This window comes from Chamaea fasciata, unplaced genomic scaffold (assembly GCF_029207755.1).
Source record: "Chamaea fasciata isolate MVZ Bird 193981 ecotype frontalis unplaced genomic scaffold, bChaFas1.0.hap1 SCAF_6, whole genome shotgun sequence".
Classification (NCBI taxonomy): Eukaryota; Metazoa; Chordata; class Aves; order Passeriformes; family Sylviidae; genus Chamaea; species Chamaea fasciata.
In genome coordinates, this window is record NW_027094091.1 from 66,206,319 (window position 1) to 66,229,188 (window position 22,870).

Genomic DNA, 22,870 nt, shown 5'->3' on the forward strand with positions numbered 1-22,870 from the left:
TGTATTTTCATATCCCTAGTAAAGAACTGCTCTACCTATTCCCAAACTCTTTGCCTGACAGCTTTTTAATTGCAAATTTATGATAATTTGGAAAAGGGGGAGAGGGGCTTACATTTTAAGGGAGACTCCAACCCTCCCTGGCAGATACCTGTCTATCTAAACCAAGACACAATGTTATTTTTTTGTCCCCATGATTTTCCACCAAGTGAAGGTGGAGAAATTACTAACTTTTACCGCGATTTGGAAGTGACTGCAGTAACAGAGATCATATTAACAGCTAGAGACACAGAAAGCTAGTGCATAAAATCAGCTTAATGGAAAGAAGGAATTTACCTACAACATTTAGCCTCTTCACAGGGCTCTTTCTGAATGCTGTCTTTGAATGCCATTTTCTTTGTCATAATGCAGGGTTAAAGAAAGACAATACATGTTTGAGCTTGGAAAAAGACAGAAGTTTTAATGTGGTTTTTTTGGGTTTTTTTTTTTTTTTTTTTTTTTAATGTTGGCTACAAAAGACACTTGAAACTAAAATTCTTGAGCTATTATCAGCTGAAGCAAAGTTCTGAATCAGTTAAATAACCTGAAAAATTTCCATTTTATTTGCCGAAGTTCAGCTGACGTCCAAGCTGTGTAGTGATCTCCTCAGATTCTTATGTAAGGTTAATGAAAATTCCATTGACAATGTTCTCCCTAGACAGCTTTTGGCAAGATCAAAAGAAGCTGACAGGCAGCAGATTCAAAACAAACTGAATCAGGTATTTCTCCACACAGTGAGACATTTAAACTCTGCAGCTTGCAGTTAGAAGAAGATGTGGATTCCAGGAGTTTACGTGGCTTCAATAATACCACTGTGAAAGAAAATTTCACTCAGTGCTGTTAAAATCTGACTTCAGAACTGATTCTAGCTGGTTTATGTGTGGTCTAGAAGAAGATGTAAGAATTTCTTGCTTGATCACTCAGTGGCAGATTCTTTGTTGTAAGAGTCTTTCCTACTTTTAGGCTGTGCTTTGAGAGGTATAAATTAGAAATCTGCGTTATTTACTGTTCTGCATTGTCAGCAGACTTTGCAGGAATTGATGCCAAGACAGCATGCTCTCTTTAGCTCCGTGGAGCAATTGTTCTTTTCTTTTTAAGGCTGGTGACAGTCGTTTGGCCTCTCCACGGTGAGTCTCTGGAAGATTACTACCAAGTTTTGGAGGTGTTGGTAAGCCAGAAGCTTCCAGCAGCTCCTCTGCTCTGACATGAGATTTGTTGCAGATAGTCTGCACAGAGTAGTTAAGGGCATGTTTCCTTAATTCTTCATAGGTCCAGTGTTCAGTAAGTGATATTTATATAAACATTAAGAACTAAAAAAAAAAAAAAAAAGCCAACCAAATTGCTGTGGAACAAATATTTATGCTATCAGATGAACTCTTTGACTTTCCAGACTGAAGGAATTTACAAGCGCTGAGTATTAAAAAACAAGATTAGAAGAACACTGGGGTTGGTGTGTTTCCTATAAAACGATTACACGCCTAAAATAGGTATATCCCCTCTCTTGTTCACACTTTCCTTGTTGCTATTGAAGGACACAGAGGTTAGCTTTAGCACCTGACACTGCCTTTCATGCATTGCTTGCAGCCCCAGCTAGCTGAAAATACCAGCCCGTTGTCCAAGAGTTTTGCTTTCTCCTCATTTCCTTCTTCAAACTTAATTAGATCCAAAGAGTCTGAAACTTTGGAACTAAAACAGCCACTTGTTTTGAGAAGGATTAGAAGATTTTCCCCCTCTCTGCCTTGTCCTGTGTCCAGGTTTGCCCTGGGCCAGGGCTGGCTGCCTGGTGCAGGCAGTGAAACCGTCTGTGGCCATCCTCAGGCAGCCCTTTGGCTGGAACTGTGCTGCTGTCCTGCTGGCCCTGGCACAGGAGAGCTGCTTCTTGTGCCACCTGCACACGTGCTGCAGGTATTGGCTCTGCTGGGGCTCGGCCTTGGAGGGCTGCCTTGCAACAAGACTTTAGTTTTCCTTTCCCAACCAAGCCCATTTGCTTCCAGCTGTGAGGTTTGGGGCTCAGTTCTTGTGGAGTTCAAGGGAGGTGGAGCGGAAAGGTGCTTTTACAGCACTTTTGTGCCTCTCCATATTTTGGGTTGGCAGGGGTCTTGCCTAGATCTTGATTTAGACTAGATTCCTAGGTTTTCTCTAACTGCTATTAAACAGTATATTTTTCCAAGGGGTTATCAGAGACACAAGAGACCACTGCACTCCTGTGATAAACTTGCAGCTTCCTGGGATGCCACTGTATCCCGAAACTGAGCATGCCTTGAGGATGGGAAGCAGAAGGGGCACACATAGCACCTGTCTTTGCTGCTTACATCAATTTTCATGGCTGCTATTATTCCTTGATAGCGCCTTTATTCTGACTTTAGACTATCATGTGTTGAGAATGAAACTCTCACAATTGACTTCTGCCTTCTTCCCTGCTACTCTTTTGTTCTTTTCTCATGTCATGGGACAGAGATGAACTAGCAATGTCGTGGTCAGATGTGCTGCGTGGCTGCTCTGTGCTCACAGGAGCTCTCCTGGATGTAGAGCTTAGCATCTCCCTCTTTAAAGGGCTGCCCAGCTTCCTCCTGTCCTGTCTCGTGGGCCCATCTTGAGGTCTCATACTTTGGGATGGAACAAATAGTCGCGATATGCTGAAAAGAAAAGCAGGTATCCGGAACTGTGATGCACATTTACTTTGAGGGAGACATTTTTGGAGACTTTGGGACAAATGCGAGACATTTTGTTTTCACGTGGAGGAAAGTCAATACTCGTGGCTGCTTACATTATCGTGCAATAGAATATCCTGAGCTGGAAGGGGACCCATGAGAATAATTGAGTCCAACTCTAGGAGGAAGTTGATCAAATGAAAGGAGCGGTTGCTTTGTGCTGCTCATTAGAGAGTACAGATTGATACCTGCCTGGTTTCCTTGGCAAGGCCATAGCAACGTCTTCTGTGACACCTCCTTATGTGCACTACCAAAGTAGCTAAATCTGTACATGGAGGCACACAGACATCTTTTGAAAAATCTCCTGGTTTTCCATGACCATATGGAAACTGTCAGCCAGAGCAAAAATCCTGGAGTTCATGATTTCTTATGATGTTGAAACTTCTTCTCTTTATTCCACGCATTTTACTCTGTACCAAGTAGACCTGAGGACAGGAAGGCCCACAACCAGCTTAGAGTCATTTTAGCACCATTTGTATAATTGTGAGAGATCGGCCAGTTTTTCAGTTGTCATTGTTAACGCAAAGGTTTTCCTTTCTAAATAAAGGACCTTTTTTTAACATCCACCCTAAACCTGCCCTGACACAACTTAAGCCATTCCCTCAGTATGGTTTTGTTTCTGTGTTTAGGCTTGTTATGTTCTTGAGAGAGCCAGATTAATGATTAGACTCTCATTTATACTCTTAATATGAAATAAGGGTTATGCAAAAATTGCTATGTATGTTTTTTGTTTTCCCCGGAAAGATAAGTGTCAGGCGTCCGCCAAGTGTGAATGTATTTAGAAATTGCACGTTGCAGAAGTAACTTCCATGGTCTTTTACACTATAAATATTGCTTTTGGCCAGTGAAGATGTTTCCAAAGTAACCTCAGAGCATAAGTGCAGCGCTGCTGTCACGAGAAGCCACGCTGATCCTGAGAAAAAAACCTGCTCCTAAATACCAGCTTTGGGAATCAGAAACCTCTGGACAAATCATTCCTCTTGCCTCTTGAGTGACTTTTGCTGCCTGCTACCAGCAGAAAGCTTTTAAACTTCCCCTGATTGAACCTCTGAGGCAGTATTGAGAGACATATGCATCAGATTTGGGTTTCGAAACTACTGATATTCACATTTAACCCAAGCAGGCTTAATTCAATCTTGAAAAATGAACACGGGGCAAGATTATTTTCTTGTGAGGTAATGTCTTTTCCAAGGTTACAGTTTGTGAGCGGACCATTGAGCGCTAAATGTGTCCTGCCTGTCGCAAGGGTGGAATGAACGCCTGTGTGCCGGGGAGCCGCGGTCTGTGCCAGGTGTGGGGTGGTGTCCCAAACTTTCCTGATCCCCACCCCTCTCCCTGCCCAGATGTGGGATAGGGCTGACTGGAAGAGAAGAGGTGGTGAGCAGAGTGGATCCTGCTCTCTGGTGGCTGCAGCCAAAGTAAACAAACGAGAGTAGTTGCCACCGCAGGCGTTTTACAGTAGACCTTGCCTTTTTATCAATGTCGTTATTAAACTGCTATAAATGTTGTAGGCTGCTGTTGGAGATGAAATTCCCCCTTCCCCCAGTTTCTCGGTTACTGTCTGTCACTAAGTGCTATTATCATCTAGCAAAATCAGACGGTGCAGGCAGCAGTCTGAATGTTAATGTTAACCTCTAACAGGTTTAAATAGCTATAAAAAAAATTAGGCTGCAGCAGGACAGGAAGGCTAGTTTACCTTAACATAAAATAAAGGAGGACATGTTGACCTGATTTACTTAGACGTAGCTGTTATGTGCTCTTTAGGGAGGAAACTGGTGTACCAAAGCTTATACAGACAGGAAAAATGTTCTTTACCTCATGCTGTACAAATGACATAAAGGCTCTTGCTTTGATTAACGAGTAAAGCCATAGGTGCTGCATGTATACACTAATGCAGATGTCATCCTGGCTACTTTTTACATTAAGACCTCCCAGAATACCCATAGAGATGTGAAAGAGACTGTTTTGAACTGTGCTACATCTCATTTGGCTTTGAGGATGCCACTTTTTTGCGACAAGTCCAATACGAGTTATATCCACAATGGAAATGTAAGGGTAATAAAAATGGATCATCTGTCATTCGGGATTTCCCAGCTGTCTGGACTAGCCTAAAGTTCTTACAGAGGTGTGTGGAAAAAGTCGCGCATGAGCCCAGCTGCCTTTCTCCAGCTCTCTCCATGTTTGCTTCCAAGCTCCTCTCAGCCAGCAGCTCCCAACATGCTCTTCATGCCAGCATTTGAAATGCACCCCCACCAGAAAGAGGGCTGGTCTCTTCACGTGCAGGGAGAGAGAACCAAACTCTGTGTGCAAGTCAGGAGCAGCTCACTGGTAGACGATGAGAACCCACTGCTGAAGGAAAAATTGGTCTAGTTTTCTATAGGTGCTCTGAAGTTTTGGAAGAGGTCATGATTAGGGACATGTCTGCTCAGAATCATCATAAAGCGAAGCTGCAGTTTGTAAAAGGCAGTTTGTTGGAGGCTGGGGGCCTCGCTTCTCTCCTTGGGGAGGTCTGAATTCGGACTGTCATAGGACCAGCAGGATTCAGGGCGTGCCTTTGATCTCTTAAAGCTGGGGGCACTCAAGGCTGGGTGTGGGTGCTTGCTCTTGTGGTCTACATAAAAAAAAAAAAACAAAAAACAAACAAAAAAAACAAACCCAAAAAAACAAAAAAACAAAAAAAAACCAAAAAAACCCACCACACCACCAACCCACGATTTTAAGGCAGAATTTTAATTGCTCTTTTTCTACTTCTGGGAAATCAAAAAGCTCCAGACCTAGAAGTTCAGGCACAGTTGTTGTTAAAAATGGCAGGAGACACAGTTCCCTCCTCTAAATGCCTTTATTAATAACCAGGGGTCTCGAGGGCTGGCCTACGCCGCCGCTGCTCCCTTTCGTCCACACCGCTGAGGAGAAGGTACAATCCACTTTGCTGCCTGCGCTGCCGAGTGGGAGTTCTCGCCTCGCAGGAGTTCCGAAGCACTCCCTTTGGCTCACGGAGTCCAGGGGTCTCTCGCTCCTTAAGTACTTTTGAAGTTATGGTGAGGTACAAGCGCTTGTCTATGAATACCCTCGGCATAAATACCCTTGGGTGTGGTCAGTCCAGTGCTGTCCTTGGCAGATTTAAATTCTGAGTTGGCTCGTTTCGGCCAGGGGCTCTTGGTGTTGATATGGTCCCATCATGCAGCTGGGCCCTTTTAATTTCCATAAGGGTGGCAGCAGCAGCCTGACTCACAGGCCAGTTGTCAGCAGGAAGTAGGAAGAGGATCCGACAGGAAGTAGGAAGTGGAGCAAGCAGGGAAGAAGCCAGTGGGACAGGCTGGGTGCAGGGAGTAGAGCAGCAGCAGCAGCAGAAATGGAGAGCAGTGATGCCAGGGAGCAGCGACGGCTCGACCCGACGCAAAGGCGACGGACTCAGGTGAGTGGGGTCTTGGGGTAAGGGATACAGAGGGGACAAAAACTGCCTTTTGGTAATTAACAAACAGCATTATAACTCTTGAACTGATTTTAACTAAATATTACAACTCCCTAACCAACAACTTATATCACCATAACAATTCTCATTCATCACAGTTGTAATATATTTTATTAAAATCATTAAGCAGTTGAGCATTAGGTCATACTAACCAGTCCTAATTCATTCTTTTGACAGTTCTAAGAGTACAGTTATTGATTCATTCATTCCTTAAAAGAAGAGTTGTTCTGTGATACATTGGGCATATTGCTTGGGTCAGCCTCCTTAAAGGAAAATCAGAGTATTACCTACGGTCTCAAATGAAGCTTCTGAACCAACTTTAAGTACTCATGTGTTTTTCCCGAAAGATAAAGTCTCTGAGGCCGTGGAAACTTCAGGATTGGGGTGGGCAAGCATGGCAGGAATTTGAGAAGATTGGTGCCCTGTAGGCACTGGGGGGCTCTGAAGTCTCCCTGGAGCCTTCTCTTCTCCAGGCTGAACAAGCTCAGCTCTCTCAGCCCATCTCCAGAGCAGAACTGCTCCAGCCCTTGGATCATGGCTGCAACCCTCCTCTGGAGTCACTCCAGAAGGTCCATGGTCTTTTTTTTTTTTCTTTTTTTTTAAACGTGGAGACCCCAGATGTGGGTGCAGAATTACTTTTGGGTTCAGGCAAGCGTTTGTTCATCACAGTTACTCCCACAAGCCAGCCCAGGTGGGAGCAGAGCTCCTTCCACCCCACCCACCCTGTTTCCATCCCTTCTTCAGCACATCCCATGGTGCTTTTTTCTGCTGCTTCCCAGGAGCTGTTGGCTCTTGCCCTGCCCTGACTGCTGGACCCGTCTGTGGACACTGCACAGCGATCTGTTGCCAGCTCTCTGGATTCTGAAGGAAAACCCAAGCAAATCTCTGAATCAAAGTAAAGGTGTCTTGCAAACTTAACCTAATCCTTTGTAAAGCTGTATTAAGGCCAAATTAAATTCAAATCTGTGGGTTCATTTTCCTCTTAGGCTTTATTCCTCGTTTGTTTGAGAGAGCTGGTGAGTCTTTTAGGACTCATGGTACCTTGGTTCCCTTTCAGAATGGAACAAATCTGAGACTTTTCCAGCCAGTTTTTCTTTAAATACCACGAGTTTTCATTCCCCTTTCATTTAAAATACTTCCACAATTTAATATGAAATGCTGGGTAGCAAAACCGGTAGCACTTCCAGACAGAAAGAAGTATGTTGTGTGTAACTCCAAATGTGAATTCTCCTTGCAAAGTGATGGCTTTCCACTGAGGTGGATCAAACAGATGCTCAGTTGGATGCTGGTGCTGAAGCACTTTTCTCTTGTGGCTTGAGTGTCTGATGGCAACAGCCTGAGATTTTAATAGCAGAAAGAAGGGATTTCCTACTAACCTTCCCCGGAGAACTGTCACTTGTACAGTCTTTTCCAGGCTCGTCTAGTCTGACCTGCATCTTCTCCAAAACTTGGTCAATTTTTAAATACTTTTTAAACTTTTTGTGTACCATTTGCAGAGAACAGGAGGGTGCTGGCTATTTTTTTCACAAAATACACGCTGCTCTGTGAGTGAGGTGGTCCTCCGTTCTCCCCAGAGAAACCTTTACCTGTCAGGTCTGCTGCTTCTCAAGGATGGGATGCTGGTGCTGGTGTGGATAAACAGATTTTCTCCCATTTTCAGCACAGGTGATGGAGGGAGAGGAGCTGTTGGCCAAGAGCCTCATGGTGCCAGCACCTCCTGACATGCAGGAGCTGAAAAACTAGAGGTTTTGCCCTTGTTGCATTCAGTGGATTTCTAATTTTACTTCAAGCTAATTGCTTCCTCGTCCTGGGAGGTGCCAGGGAGATGCCCAAGGGGACACAAGGACAAAGATTTTAGCAGGGTTTATTGCCATAAGACAAGGGGTGTTGGTTTTAAACTGGAGGAGGGATGATTCAAATGAGCTTCAAGGAAGAAATTTTTAATCAATGAGGGTGATAAAAATGCTGTGGTCTCTGCCACAGGTTGCCCAGAGATGCTGTGGAAACATTCCAGGTTGGATGGGGCTTGGAACAAGCTGACTAGTTGAAGGTGTCCTTGCTTATTGCAGGGAGGGTGGAAGTAAATGAGATTTAAAGTGTCTCCCAAGCCCAACCATTGTACGATTTTACGATCATCTCATCCAACTTCACTGCTCCAACATGATTCCCATGAGCATGCAGGAGGCTGGGAAAAGGAATGTGGGCTCTCCCAGTTCAAACAAACAGAAAAGTTTATTTTGATGGCTGAGGGGGACGAGCACCAGAGGGTGATGCTCGTCTGATCCTGCTCTGGTTTTCAGGCCGACTGTACAGCTTTTTCTCCTGCCGCTGTTGCCGCCGGACGTGTCTCATACGGATTGGCCCAGGCTGGGAGCGTTTGTCCTTCATGGAGCCAGCGAAGAGCCAGGGTGGTCTGTATGGAGCTGCTTGTCTGCTGGGTGACTGAGTGTCCTGGGACAGCCCTGGCACCCCCTGAGTGGCGGTGCTGGGGCTGCTGGTCTCAATACTTTGGGCCAGCACATCGTCGATCCGGCGGCGTTTTGCTGCCGGGCTCCTGAGTGACTGTGGCTCTGTGGCGCCGTCTGGATGGCCTCTTTTCAAGCTCTGCTTTTTGCAGGGGAAGCTGCTGCTGCTGCTGACCAGAACCACACTTTGAGACAGCCCTGGCACCCCCTGAGTGGCGGTGCTGGGGCTGCTGGTCTCAATACTTTGGGCCAGCACATCGCCGATCCGGCGGCGTTTTGCTGCCGGGCTCCTGAGTGTTACTGGCTTTGTGGCGCCCTCTGGATTGCCTTTCTTCGACCTCTGCTTTTTGCAGGGGAAGCTGCTGCTGCTGCTGACCAGCACCACAGCCTGGGACAGCCCTGGCACCCCCTGAGTGGCGGTGCTGGGGCTGCTGGTCTCAATACTTTGGGCGATCCGGCGGTGTTTTGCTGCCGGGCTCCTGAGTGTCTGTGGCTCTGTGGCGCCCTCTCGATGGCCTCTCTTCAAGCTCTGCTTTTTGCAGGGGAAGCTGCTGCTGCTGCTGACCAGAACCACACTTTGAGACAGCCCTGGCACCCCCTGAGTGGCGGTGCTGGGGCTGCTGGTCTCAATACTTTGGGCCAGCACATCGCCGATCCGGCGGCGTTTTGCTGCCGGGCTCCTGAGTGACTGTGGCTCTGTGACGCCCTCTGGATGGCCTCTCTTTAAGCTCTGCTTTTTGCAGGGGAAGCTGCTGCTGCTCCTGCTGCTGACCAGCACCACAGCCTGGGACAGCCCTGGCACCCCCTGAGTGGCGGTGCCGGGGCTGCTGGTCTCAGCACGCAGCAGTGGCACTCGGTTCAGCCGTATGGGTTTCACTGCCCGGCTGCCCGAGCCTTGTGCTCTCTGTCTCCAGGAACGGCGCCGGGCCTGCTCCGCCCTGGGCTGTTCCGACAGGCCGCCGCTGCTGCTGCTGCTGTTTGGATCTGCACATTGGAGAGAGGAGAGGGCAAGTGGTGTGAGCAGCTGCGCAGGGCTCGGGTGATGTCCGTGCAGGATTGTCCCCAAGGCCTTGCCGGGCTGGCTTAAGGGCAGGGGAGGCATATGTGCCCACAGGCCAGCCTGGCCCCGCTGGCCCAAGAGAGCCAGAGGGACTCTACCCTGGGGCGTTGTTGGAGCTCCTGCTTCCCCTTGCTGCAGCTCTTGACCGCTCCCCCACTGCCAGCCGTGGGGAGGGAGATTTTGCTCTCACCTTGCTTCTTCCCAGGAGGACACTTCTCAGCAGTGTTGTGCACCATTGTGGATAGGGAGCAGTGCCTGGAAGGTCTGTGCTGCAGGCCTTTCTCCTCCTGACAAAGTATCCCAGTCCTTGTTTGGACAGAGAGAGAGGCGTTTGTGGTGCCTCAGAGGCACCAGAACTCGCCAGTAGCCTTGGGCAAGGTCCTTCTCCTCGATCCTGTCCTCAGCTCTGCAAGTTGTGTTGCCACCTTTGTACCTTAGGGCTGGGTGATGATGTCACACTAGTCCCTGTCACCCACTGCCCTAATTCGGGGAGGCTATCCTTGTGGGTGCTGACAGTGACTTTGTCAATGCCAGGCACGGCTGTAAGGAGAAAAACAGAAATGGGAACAGGTTCATCAACAGGTTGGCGGGCTTAAGGAGACTTAGGTCTTACTACAGGTCATCAGTGGTGATTAGGTCATACTAACCAGTCCTAATTCATTCTTTTGACAGCTCTAAGAGTACAGTTAATTGACTCATTTATTCTTTAAAAGAAGAGTTGTTCTGTGATACATTGGTGTCCTGGGTTGAAATATATTCTATCACCATTTTCATGAACTGTTGAAACCAGGTGAGGCAGTGCTCCCTGCCTCCTCAACTCTGACTTATCTTCTGTTAATGGGCCCATCAGCACCTTTGCCACAGGACTCACAGATAACCCCCTCCTGGACTATCTCCTGTTAATGGGCCCATCAGGCCTTATCACATGACTCACCATCCCATTGTTAGATGCTCCGCCCAGAGAGAGGAACCAAGCATTCCAGCCTGGATATAAGCTGAGACTCTGAACACCAGAGGGGCGCTTACCCACTGGATTCCCAGAGGACCTGAGCTACCAGACCTTTTTACAGAATCACTGCTTCAGGAAGACCACCTCACGTGGACTGCTTCCATCACTCCGCTCAGGTTGTATTCTGACTCTGTCAGTGGTCTTTTGTATTATTGCATCTATTTTATTTTACTTTCTTTCCTTTCTTCCTATTAAATTGTATCTCTGACTTGGAGCCTCTCATTTGTTTTGCTTTCAAACCACTACAACTATAGATATATAATTTGAAAGTATTTTTACATGAAAATTGTATGTTTTCCACAGCTGGCACTGAACACAGTTCATTTTCCCAGAGAAGAGCTGAATAACCCCAGTATGCTTAAAACTATTTAATTTTCAATGTGCAAAAAACCAAGGCAAGGGTTGATGATAACCTAGGACATAATAAAGTACAAGACTCTTCTCAGATGAAGCTAAATGCTCTTCTATTTGAAACAAACAAAAAAAAAACCCACAGTTTTTGTCCTCACTAGCTCTGGGAAGCATTAAGTGCAGCAGATGAAATACTATCTCTGGTTAGGTCATCTTGATCTCCTGGGTCTGCTATTTCCCTACACTGTTCTGACTTCACACCTGCTCTCACAAAAGTGTTACATACAAATCTGTGTCCCAAAATTAAGTCACAGGTTACAAACACCCACTCTTATACTAATTAGATTAAACACCCTTAAGCAGATCAAGTTGAAACTTGCTCTCTCCTCCCCCTCAGCCCACATCCCCCACTTTTTGACTAATCAGTTCTTGCTGGTAAAATTTGAAAGTGATCCAGTTTTCCCTCTGGAGTATTCTTTAGCATCTCTACCAAGAACACACGCTGGAGCACCAGCCAGCCGAAGCACGTTGTGCCTTTTTACACACACAACACTGGCATTTCAAAAGCCTTCATGCTGACTTTGTGGCATTTGTGCTACTTAGAGCATTAAGATTTCTAATGATCTTCTAACCAACGTCACACCTTTGCTCTCCCACTCTGTGAGCAACCAGCTTCAGGGGTAATTAAGTAATCTTTCACCCTTTACAGACGTGGCCTGGTTGTCTCACATTTGCTGTCTCTGAGGCTGGTGTCCTGTGAGTGCCAAGTTTGGAGCAGCCTCAGCACTGGGAGTGGGAGTATTTCTGCTCCCTCATTACCCCTCACAGCAGTTCATTCACCTCCATCATTCACATTTGGTGCCTGTCAGACCTTCTGTGACCCAAGCTTAATTTACTGCACCAGCAAAATGCTAGACGGCCAATTTCTCTGCTGGGTTAGTTTCCTGCCAGGTTATTTCCTCAGCTCATGGAAGTGCCTGAGCAGCCCAACCAGCACAAAGGCTGTACTGGCTCACTGCCTCCCCAAACTGCAGCCCTGCCATGGATTTGGAGCCTCCCAAAGTCACAGCTGCTGAGGAAGCTGCTGTTGGACTTGCTAAACAGAAAAATAACCAAACGAGGCTGTGGAGAAAGTCTGTAACGTAAGAATGTACCTTACTCAGTATTTTTTCCCTCTTTTCTATGATACAAAATCCACTTAAAGCATATATACAGTAAGGCTTTTTATCTAAGGGGGATGCTGTGGAGAAGAAGGAAATCTAAATACGGTATCTGGCAGACTATAGGTTTGCTCCAGTCCCATTCATCTACTGAGCAAATCCTCAGTTAAAATCCTAAGTTAAGGGTGGTGGTGGGGTATTTCCTGCTCCAAGCTGCTCAGTCTCTGAACGCTAAGGGATGTCATCTCCTTGCTGTATTGACACCTTTCAGGTTACCCCACACGTTCTTCAAATCAGTAATACAGCAAAACTGAGAGGTAACAAACCATCAGATGCAGTGACTTAAAATAATCCCTGGAGAACTGAGGTAATTGCTTACATTTCAGGAATATTCAAGTCAGCTGCCTCCAACAGCAAAAACCCCATAAATCTTCATATTAAAGGAAGAATGCAGAAGTTAGCTATTCTTTCAGTTACTCACCAATCAGGATTTGACCTGTTTTCACTGCAGAACTACCTGGCACCAAGCCATGTACCACAAGCTTCTCTTCGCTGACTCCTCTGGTGGCTTTGTCCCTCCTGCCTTGTTTTTCCACTCTTCTGCTGCTCCATGAAGACTGATGGACAATCCCTACTAAGGCCTCCAGCAGCTTCTGCTGCTCTTCTTCCCCAGCACTGTAGAGTTTTCTGGGATTTACATAAACAGACACATCTTTGTACTTTTGCTGAACAGTGACACCCATGTTCTGAGCAGACCTGTGTTTCAGTATGGAAGTAGGACCAGAGGGGTGCACACTGCAGCTCCCACTGCCTTTCTTACCAGAACTCTTTGGTAAAAGACTCTTCTTTTTTAGCATTTTGGTCCATTTCTTCAGTTCATGCTTCCTTTCCTTGCGTGATCCCTCTTGAATAATTTCAGCTTCATTTTCACGAAACCTGACGTGATTCACTGCTGGCATGTCTGGACAGCTGTTCTGAAGCAGGATTTCTTCTTCACTTTCACTTAATTCTAAGTAAAATAACTCTCCATTTTTCTGCACACTATCCAACCACTCAGGCTCAAGGTCACTGGAAAAGAAAGAAGAACAATCAGTGAGTTCTGATAAGGAAGATCACTGTGCAAGTGAGAGCTGATTATTTTAAGTAGGGAGGGGACAGAGAGAGTGCAAGGGCTGGATAAAAAGCAGGAGAAAAAAACAGTTGCCTCCTGAACATTGAGAGCTCAACTGCTTTAAGTCTGCCATGAGGGTTAGAGCTTGTTTTACATGAATGATGGGTATGGCAAGGAAAGACATCCCTCTCACCAGTAAAACAGTTCTCTTCAAATGCCTTAGAGGAAAACAGCCATTGCAAAAAGCAGTATTCTCTTTTCAGAAAACAAACATCTTTTTGACGTGCGAGCTTTAATTAGCAATTACACTGAAGCACACGATGGAACTTTCTTTTAAAAGTAAAAATTCCATTCTGTTTGTTCTCTCCCATTATTTTTTCCCTCATGCATTTGTAATATAATCATGGCACGATTTTTGAGGTGGTTCTGTGCAGAGCCTGAAGATGGACTTGTTTATCCTTGCGGGCTCCTTCTAACTCAGGATATTCTGTAATGCTATGGGAGCACAGATTGAGCTGCTGGCCCCTTGGAAAGAGAAGATAAACATTTTAAAAATCACTCAGATTTAACATCAAAAAAACCCAAAACAATCTAAGATGAAATCTAGGTAACAGATTTTAAAAGCCAAGTTCCAAACAGCACATGCAAAAATACACACTAAAAATTCGAAGAGACAGAAACACTGTTTCACTGCTACAGAAACAGATCTGGCAGCTGGTGTGGATCACCCAAAGTCAAGAGCAAGACACTGCTGCAAAGCAAAGGCAAAGCAGCTCTAGGATGTAACAGAGACATCATCAGCACAGTGCAAAAAAAATTTTTGTCCTAATTTGGCAACGGTGATGTGCCAGCCATGTCCAGTTTTGGATAGCAGGTTTTAAGAAAGATGTAATAACTGGAACACACCCAGAGCAAAGAGACAAATGCTAAGCAGCCTATAAACACATTTAAAGGGAAGGAGACTGAAGGAAATCATACTCTTCTGGCTGAGGAAAAAAAAAAAAAAGACAACCAAAAAATGCCTGCTGAGGGGCACCAGACCAAATGAACCTGGAGGTGAACCATCGAGTGTTACTCCAGATAAATGAGAAGCAATAATGGCCAAAGTAAGACCTGTACTCAGAGGTTTCATTATCTGGGATGTTCTGCATGGAAGATTTTCAGGAGCAGATAAAACTAGTTTACTCTTCCTAACTAGAAGAGAAAGAGGTTTCTCTGTTTCATAAAAACCAGGAAAGGAAAAATGAGACTGGAGGTTTACATCATGGTTAATACAGTAGTTTAAAGTTCACACACATTCATACATTTAACACTAGAACTACTTTTACTGAATAAAGAATGCAAATCTGGTTTAAAGCTAGTACTAAATATTCAAACAGAGCTTTAATTTGAAAACACAGACAAATGAAAAAGTTTCAAAGTTTAGCTGAACAGAGAACATTATACAGACATTGCACCAGAGCACCTTTAAGGGCTCAACAAGAGGATCTGGCTGGACTAACAATACAGAAAACACTGGCATTACTCTCCTTCTGGAGCCCCAGTCATTGAGGAAAGTCTATAGATCTTGCAGACAGGAAGAAACATCACCCATCTCCTCTGCATTTTTTAGCTTTATTTCCCCCAAAAAGATAGTTTAAAAGAAGAGCCACCAATTGTGATAACTTGGCTATACCTGAGGGATAAATCCAAGTTTGTGATTTCTGCTGAGTCTTACTTGAAATCCTGAGTTCTTATTCAAGAAAGTGTCAGGATGCTAACAAAACCTAAAGGTTGTCAAGGGCACACTCCTCCTGATCCAGCATCTCTCGGAAGGTTGTAGGCAAGAAGTAACATGAGAAGAGTTGAACAGTTTTTCCTTGGTTTGTTTTTTAAGGAGTACTCCCACATGCTGGGATACGTAAGCAAAATTCAGCAAAACCAAACAAACCAAAAACAAACAAAAAAAAACCCCAACAAAACCTGAAACCAAAACAAACAAAAAACCAAAATGCCCAAACCAACCAATCAACCCCCCCCCCCAACCAAACAAAAAAGGAAACACTAGAAATTTACAAAGAAATAACATCTGGATTAGCAAAAACTCCTGTCACGTATGATAGCATTTTTATTCCCTCTTTAAAAGGGACTGTGATCTTTGGAAAAGCTGTTTCTTCTTTGGGGTAGACGTCAAAATTTCAGCCTTGACCTCAGTTCATTCACTCACGGTCTCCAGCTTTGTTCTCTATTTTTATTACAACAACATGGACCACGGGGAAGAAAAAAGGGTGTGGGCTTGTCTGGTGTTTACTCTGGGTTCACCCAAACAGAACCACTCCAGAGAGAAAGCAAGAAGTCAAGAACAGTACTGTAAATAAACTCTCACTTTCCCAATACAGGTCCACATATACATCTGGAAAAGCAAATTTGAAACAAGAAGCCTGCACCTAGGACGAGAGGTTTTCCCCCCTAATGCTGTAGCGTCACAATAAATTTAAACCAAGCAAGGAAAGAGAAAAGGAAAAAAATACAAAAATAAAAAATAAACGTCCAATTTTTATCTCTTTTCCCTTGTATCAAAACAAGTGCTTCCAAAATAACCACAAGTTGCCTCTAGGACTGGAAGTTTCAGTCAAGGCAGCTAAAAAATTTGAAGGCTTGCCTTTCTCTAAGAGTAGTTTCACTGATCCCACACAGGTATTTCCTTCTTGGGATAAATGTCTGAGAAACTGCAGATTGAAATTATCCATTTATGGAAGAAAGATAAATTAGAAAGAAAGGATCCGAGTTCTGCTGGATGAACTGTTACATAAATAAATTATTAGAAGTATTACACATGTTATTAGAAGTATTAGAACACGTGTTATGTGCTGAAATCTGTGGAACTGCTTTATCTCCTGAACACATATAAAGAATGACAGTAACAAGGCATTTTAGATGAAAGAACTGAGAAAAGAAAAAACCCAAACACACAAAATATTAAAAAATGTGGCTTCAGGCTGAAATATTACAGTTGACTTCTGGCTTATAAATATACGAATAAAGCAAGGTAGGTGTACATACAACAGCTCTGTCTCTGAGCCAGAGCTCCAGGGCAACTACAAACTAACTACACTTGAACACAATTCTGACTTCTCCCACTTCAATCTCTTTTTCCCCCTCAACGGCACAGCACAGTGAAAATAACACGCTGAATGAAATGCCATTGCTTAGACCCTGGAATACACGTTCCAAGTGTCAAGCAGAGCTGTTTGAACACAGGGAACCAAGTTAACGTTGCAAGTCTAACTTCAACCGAATTAAAAAAATAATACACAAATAAATTAAAGCCCTGGAGGCTGCATTTACAACTTTAAAACATGTATTATTACAGACGTGTCTTCTGACTTAGAACACTAGAAGAGGAGGACTACACCTTTCTTGGTAAAGCAGGTGCCAAGCCCCTCCTTCCCCTGTGGCTCGCAGCTGGGATGCAGGACTCGGAGCAAGGACTGAAGGCACCCCGCGTTACCGCCAGGGCTGTGCAGACTCTGTCACAAACCTCACACACCGCTCTGCTCCCACAGCCCAGCCCCGCACCGCCCAGCCCAGCCCACAGCGCGGGGGGCTCCCACCGCCTCCCGCCAGGCACGGAGGTGCGACCCCGGCCCCGCCCTTACTCGGAGCCCGCCGACGGCGAGGAGCCGCGGGAGCCGCTCCGGCTGCCGCTGCCCGCGGGCTGGGCGCCCTCTTCCCGGCCCGGCTCGGGCTCCGTCCCCTCGGCAGCGCCGCTCCCGCCGGGCCCGGCGGCCGCCATGACAGCGCGCCGCGCGGGGCACGTGACGCGCGCCGCGCCCTCCCATTGGCCGGCGCCGCGCGCGCCATGGAGACGGCGGGAAGCGCGAGGGCCCGGCCGTGAGGGGCCGCGCCGCCGTCCCCCCGCTACGGGGGCAGACCGGGCACTGCAACGGGAATTGCCGTGTGCCCAGCCTCCCCCGGCCCTCCAACATCCTTCCCTGGCTCGACAGGAACGCATCATGGAGAGCCAGACTTTATCTAGTTGCCTGACTGCAAGGTCCCAGCGCCCGTCCCATAAAAGACGCCGTTAGGGCAACTCCTGAGTCCTGGGGTGAGACTTCTCTAAGCCACAGAGAACCAAACACTGATCAGGAGGGGGAGACACGAGGTAAAAAGTGGTTCTCGGGTCAAGCGGTAAGCAATGAGATGCCTCTGTGCTTTGGTTTATGTGCTGTTATATCAATTAAACGAGCTGTGAGAAATTAAAGTAGCTTCTCCTTAGGTTTGTCAGGAGAGCAGCGCGGTCCAGGAGAAGCAAGGATGTGACAGACCCAACCAAGTAGCTTAAAATAGCCCATGCAGTCTACACGTCTAAAATCACGCACAGTCGAGAGAGAGAAAAAAACCCCCCAAACCCTCCTCGGTTTTCAGAACTTAAATTATTCACATCCATGAGAAACAAGACCCATGGCAGGCCGGCAGACAATTCGCTGTGTAGCTGTGTCAGTAAACCCATCAGGACACACATGGTGAGTAAGGAAAGGGATGGAGAGTAATTGCTGGAACATGTTTAACGTGCTGGATTTAATCTCTGCTCTGTGGGATGTTTGCACAGCTTCAGCAGTGAGGGTTTATAGCGCTGGAACACTACGGAGGAGTGACAGGATCCTGGTATGAAATTCCTGCACTTGAAAGTGCTTTAGGGAAGCGTGTATTAGCAGGTGTGATTGCAAGTGAATTAGCAGACAGAAATGCTTTGGGCTCGCATCCATGTGATTAAGGCTTCAACTGGAGTAAAAATACCTGTATTAAGTACTGTGGCCATTCTGAAGCCCCTGAACAGGACCTGATTTCACAGATAAATTACTGTTGCATGGTTATTAAGGCTACAAACCTATTCAGAGGGGGAAGACAGAAACATTTCACAAAGAAAAAGGTTTGTTCTTCTATGGTTTCATTTAGAAGTAGGTGAGATACACTGCCCCTCCCTCCCTAATTGTGCTTACATTTCCAAGCACTTCTAATACACCGAGCAGCACACGGAAGTGTTTCTGTAGAGAAGCGATAGTCAGTGCCAGATGGTGCTGTGTTAGTTAAATTTCAGTGAGTTCAAGGGTTGATTAATTGGTTCCAGTTGTTTGCTCACAAAGTGAGAAATACAAGCTCTCTCTCAAGGAGGCAGTGCTCTTGCCCCACTTGCTGTTTTATAGGAATAAGTATATTATGAATGGAAGGATGATGGAAGGCTTTGGTCCTCTGAGAGGAGTAGCTGGGAGCCACCTAAAGACTTTGCTGAAATGAATGTGGAATTTTTGCTGCTGTGGGAACAATTAAAGACTGCAGGATATAGCTCACCCAGCAGGATCTTGTTTATTGAAGACACAGATTTTCCCACACAATCCCTCTTGAGAGGAAAGCCTCTCATTTCTTGGGCATAAATATTAGGACTAGACTTGAAATAATTTGCCTTCTGGCAGACACTTTACACTTAATCCGAGTAGCTGGGGCTGATGCTCCTCACTAAGCAATCCATCAGCTTTCCATGCCAAGTGGCTGTTTTTAACACACAGATGGTAAAAATCTGCCAGGGGGCATCACTGGCATCAATAGCACTGCTCACCCTCACTGGACAACGGGGTAATGAGCACTTAGGAGTGGATAATTAAAGCCTGAAGGTTGTTCTGATTAGCTGTTCCTGCAAAGAACTAAATCCACGTGTGGAAATTTATTGCCTGAACAAGAGTTTCTAGTTACTTTTTTTTTTTTTTTTTTTTTTTTTTTTTTTTGGCTTAACCTGTTTCAGAAGCTTGTTGTGCTTTAAAAAGTGACAGCCTGCCTTGCTCCTTGCCTATATTCGCAAGGAGACTGAAGTTAAAAGAAGACAAGCATATAGGACACACTGCTTCAAATTACAACTCTTCATTAGTGATTATGAGGTAAGAAGGCCCTAAGTGACTTGTTAATGTTTCATTTTTTTCCTTTCTGCTTGTTTTCAGATCACTTAGTATTTCCAGGAAGGCTCTACCAACAACTGGACAGACACAAATGATACACTGTAGATAAACATGATATGTAACAAGCAGATAAAATTAAGAGGAAAATAGTTTCATCTTTGTTTTTCAGTTGTGTTTCTTGCTGACACCTGCTTCACTGAAAGAAAAACTAACACAAAATATAAGTGACATTATGTTTCAGCAATTGATTCCTTTTTTTTTTCTTCTTCCAGTGCACAGCATGAGCAAAATATGTCAGAAATAATTCCCTCTTTTTTAAAAGCTTAAAGACAACACACAACTTTCCCCTCCCCTGCTCATGTCTTCCTTAAAGGGCAAAATACATATTTCACAAGAGTTGCTTAATAATTAAGATTTTTCTTGATTACAGAGTTTCTATAAAACCGTGTAAGACTGTGATTACAGAATCCTCTGTTCAGAACTCCTCTGACAGGGCTGTGTGGACACCATCCCCAGCAAAGTGGAATGAATTGAGAAGTGACACTGGGCTGTCATTTTAATCGGGATATTTACATATAAACAGACTCCAGGGGAATGAAGGCTACCTCTGGGACCAAAGAAACTTTGGGAGCTAACACTCTAGTGGCTGAATAAATGAAACACAAAGAATATCCTGACTTCGTAAGCTTTCTGTATCGACTCTGATCACAGAAGGTGTTTCAGAAAAACACAAAACCAAGAGGAAGGCAGCCGTGGAGTTCTCTCCAGAATGAAAAGCAGCTGTAATTTTCATTTTCCCCCTGCTTCTCTTACTTCACCTTAAATGTTTTAAATGCCTTTTTTTTTAAGGATCACCTGCTAGGCATTTCAGGCGTGAAAGAAAACCCATATTTGCAGTCAGTCTACATGCAAATGTTTCAAGCATGAGGAGCCTTATTCCACTTCGAGCACGTTACCGTAAGCAATTCCATGGGGCGGCATGTTTTTAATCCGGCTCTGAAATAGAACATTTTCTGTAAAGTCACTCTAAAGTCCGTGGCGTTGTGTTCGCATAGGAGGAACGCGTTTATTGTGCATAAAGCAGCCTCAGAGTGCCCTGCCGGAGCAGGCTGATCGCAGCGTGCCCTCCTCGCTGTGCTCCGTGCTCGCAGGGATGGATTTCGCACGGCTGCTCCGTCTGACGCCTTGAGCCGGAGTTAACCGCTTGTTAGTTTCCATAGCAAGAGCTGCCTGGAGCTGGCACTGGAAGTGCCCGTGCGCTTTTCCTGTGCAGCTGGAAATAAACCAGCGCGGCTGAGAAACAGGAAACGGGCACTTAGCAGAACTGGAGATGAGCTTCTCTTGGATTCTGCTGAAGGGTTTGCGTTTTTCTTTGTAAAGTGTCTGCGGCTCTCAGCTAGCGCATGGAAAATGCCATTAAAGGGTGGCTTTCAGAGTCCCGCACGGGCCTGTTGGCAAGAGCCTATTGTCGAGATGGAAATACCGATGGGGATACCGTGGAAAATCGCCCGTTAGGGATGGTGAATGCAGGACGAAAAGCAACTGCTTCTCATACGGTGTGCCGCCTCCTGTACATCCACTTAAGGATTTCTTTCCCATCCCACTTGCATTTGTGTGCGACTTAGCATGCATTATCCCATCCCCTTAGAGAAGGGTTCAAAACGCTTATGGCATGGATGCAACAGCATCGACCCATATCAAAGAGTATCAGCGCGTTTCGCTGCACATGTTAGATCGAGTCTCGGGTGTAGTAGCCCCGTAGCTCCGCTCACCTGCACGTCCTTCCCCTCTCCAGGAAGGAGAGAGGAAAACCCGAGGGCGCCTCGGCTCCCCGCCGCCAGCCGCCCCTTTCCCTTCCCTCGCCGTGCACACAGGGGCAGCCCCGGCTCCCGGCGGCAGGACACGGCCCCTCGCCATTCCTGCTGCCACGACAAAAGGGGAGCTCGCCGGGGATGCGGTGGCTCCGCTGTCCCCCCGCCCGGCGGGTCCTGCCCTGCGGAGGGCCGGGGGTGCCGGAGCCGCCCGAGCTCGGGCGGCGCTCTCGCCCCCCGCCGCCGGCACTGACCTGTGCAGCAGGACGCTCTGCACCGAGTCCAGGTCCTCCAGGTTCCTGGTGACGGGCCGCGGGATGCTGTACCTGCCCGCCCCGAACATGCCGCATCGCCCGGCCCGCGGCACCGGCACTGCGGGCAGGTGGGAGCCCCGGAGCCCCTCAGCCCGCCCGGCCCCGCCGCGCCGCCCGCCCGCCCGGGACCCAGCGGCGCCGCGCCGCGGGGCGCGGGGGAAGCGCGCCCTGCGCAGCCGGGAGAGCGCGGCGGCTCCTGCCGGGATTGCGCTGTGCCACGGTGTGCTTTCTGTCAGCAACTTGAAACCGTGAAAGCACGACTTTCAGATACGTGTAGTATAGCAATTCCTGGCTGCAGCCGTAGATTTTTATCCCCCCCCGCAAGAGCTTCATTTCCAGCTCCCGCTATGTGAGAAAATAGTTTTTCCCCATGTATTTTCCTGCTGGTCAAAGTAGTGAATTGCCCAGTTGATCCTCTTTCCTTAAGTAACAATATGAATAGTTACCAATCCCGCAAAATCCAATCCAGCCTTTGATTCCCTCTTTCACAAAATATTAGTTACATGTGGTTTAGAAGATTACAGGACTCCTTATTGGGTTCCCACCTGTAAAATTCGGATGCAGGATGTTGAGTGAACAGGGATGTGAATGTATAAAACCCATATATTCACCATTTTTATTCTTTCCTGTGAATTGCCATAATTTATTTTCTCTGCTCCCTTTTATGAGATCAGTTCTCTCTAATGATGAGAATTTTTCAAGATGTGGTCATCTCCTCCAGATTCTCTCCAACAGCTGACATAAGATCAATAGCTAATAAAGTCTTTCAATTTGTTATAAAAACCATTAATTTTAGTTTCCCTCAGACACTGTGCCTGAGGTAATTGCAGCTGCACAGCAATGCAGTAGTTTCCCAAAAGACCATTAAAAGGAGGACCACTGGCATGACACACAATGGGTAGCAAACTGGAAACCACTGGATATTTTAGCCCCAAACTCTGTGGGATGGTGGCCAGCACACGGAGCAAAAGCTTCAGATTTTTTCGAGACTTTAGTTTGAGTAGACGGTGGCAACAATTCAGGTTGGAGAGGGTGAATGCAGAATTACCGTGAGTCTGTGGGTGGGATTCTCATCAAGTAGTGTGACTCGAATTATTTAGGTCTCTTGACATTTTTCCTTTTCTTAAAATTTTGTTTTCTTTTTGTCTTTGATACCAGCATGATTTTAGGAGAAGGACAATCCCCTCTGAATCCTAGTCCTGTCAAAGGTGCAGAACCACCATCATCCATTGAAGTGAGCAACAGCAGCAGGACTGACAATTGTGACCATAAAATCTTTGGCACCAGGGTGCCAGGAAAGCTGAATCCTGAAAACACCAGGATTTTGTGTCTAAGTAGCAGTGAAAGGAGGAGTTGGTATGTACATTATCAAGATCAGCATAATGCTTCCACAGTGGGCACTGAGCAAAGAACTTTTTGCAATACCCACATCTTGATTTC

At 46.2% G+C, this 22,870-nt stretch overlaps 1 protein-coding gene and 1 long non-coding RNA gene across 3 annotated transcripts; one reads left to right on the plus strand and one right to left on the minus strand.

Moving 5' to 3' along the window:
• Positions 1-11,907: 11,907 nt before the first annotated feature.
• Positions 11,908-21,518, minus strand: LOC136291510 (protein inturned-like). 2 transcript variants are annotated; one of them, XM_066186677.1, is made up of 3 exons: positions 21,371-21,518; positions 13,085-13,332; positions 11,908-12,951 (listed from the first exon to the last, which is right to left on the minus strand). In XM_066186677.1, the coding sequence occupies exons 1-3, from the start codon at positions 21,457-21,459 to the stop codon at positions 12,899-12,901; spliced, it is 390 nt and encodes a 129-aa protein (XP_066042774.1). In that variant the 5' UTR covers positions 21,460-21,518; the 3' UTR covers positions 11,908-12,898. The 2 variants fall into 2 exon arrangements, 1 of the variants encoding a protein (XP_066042774.1); XR_010721587.1 differs by lacking the exon at positions 21,371-21,518 and adding an exon at positions 17,014-17,126 and having other exon boundaries at positions 11,908-13,332.
• LOC136291511 (uncharacterized) lies at positions 17,285-21,334 on the plus strand. The gene is made up of 4 exons (XR_010721588.1): positions 17,285-17,545; positions 17,634-17,880; positions 19,155-19,287; positions 19,736-21,334. It is a non-coding gene; the product is annotated as an uncharacterized lncRNA (long non-coding RNA).
• Positions 21,519-22,870: the final 1,352 nt, after the last annotated feature.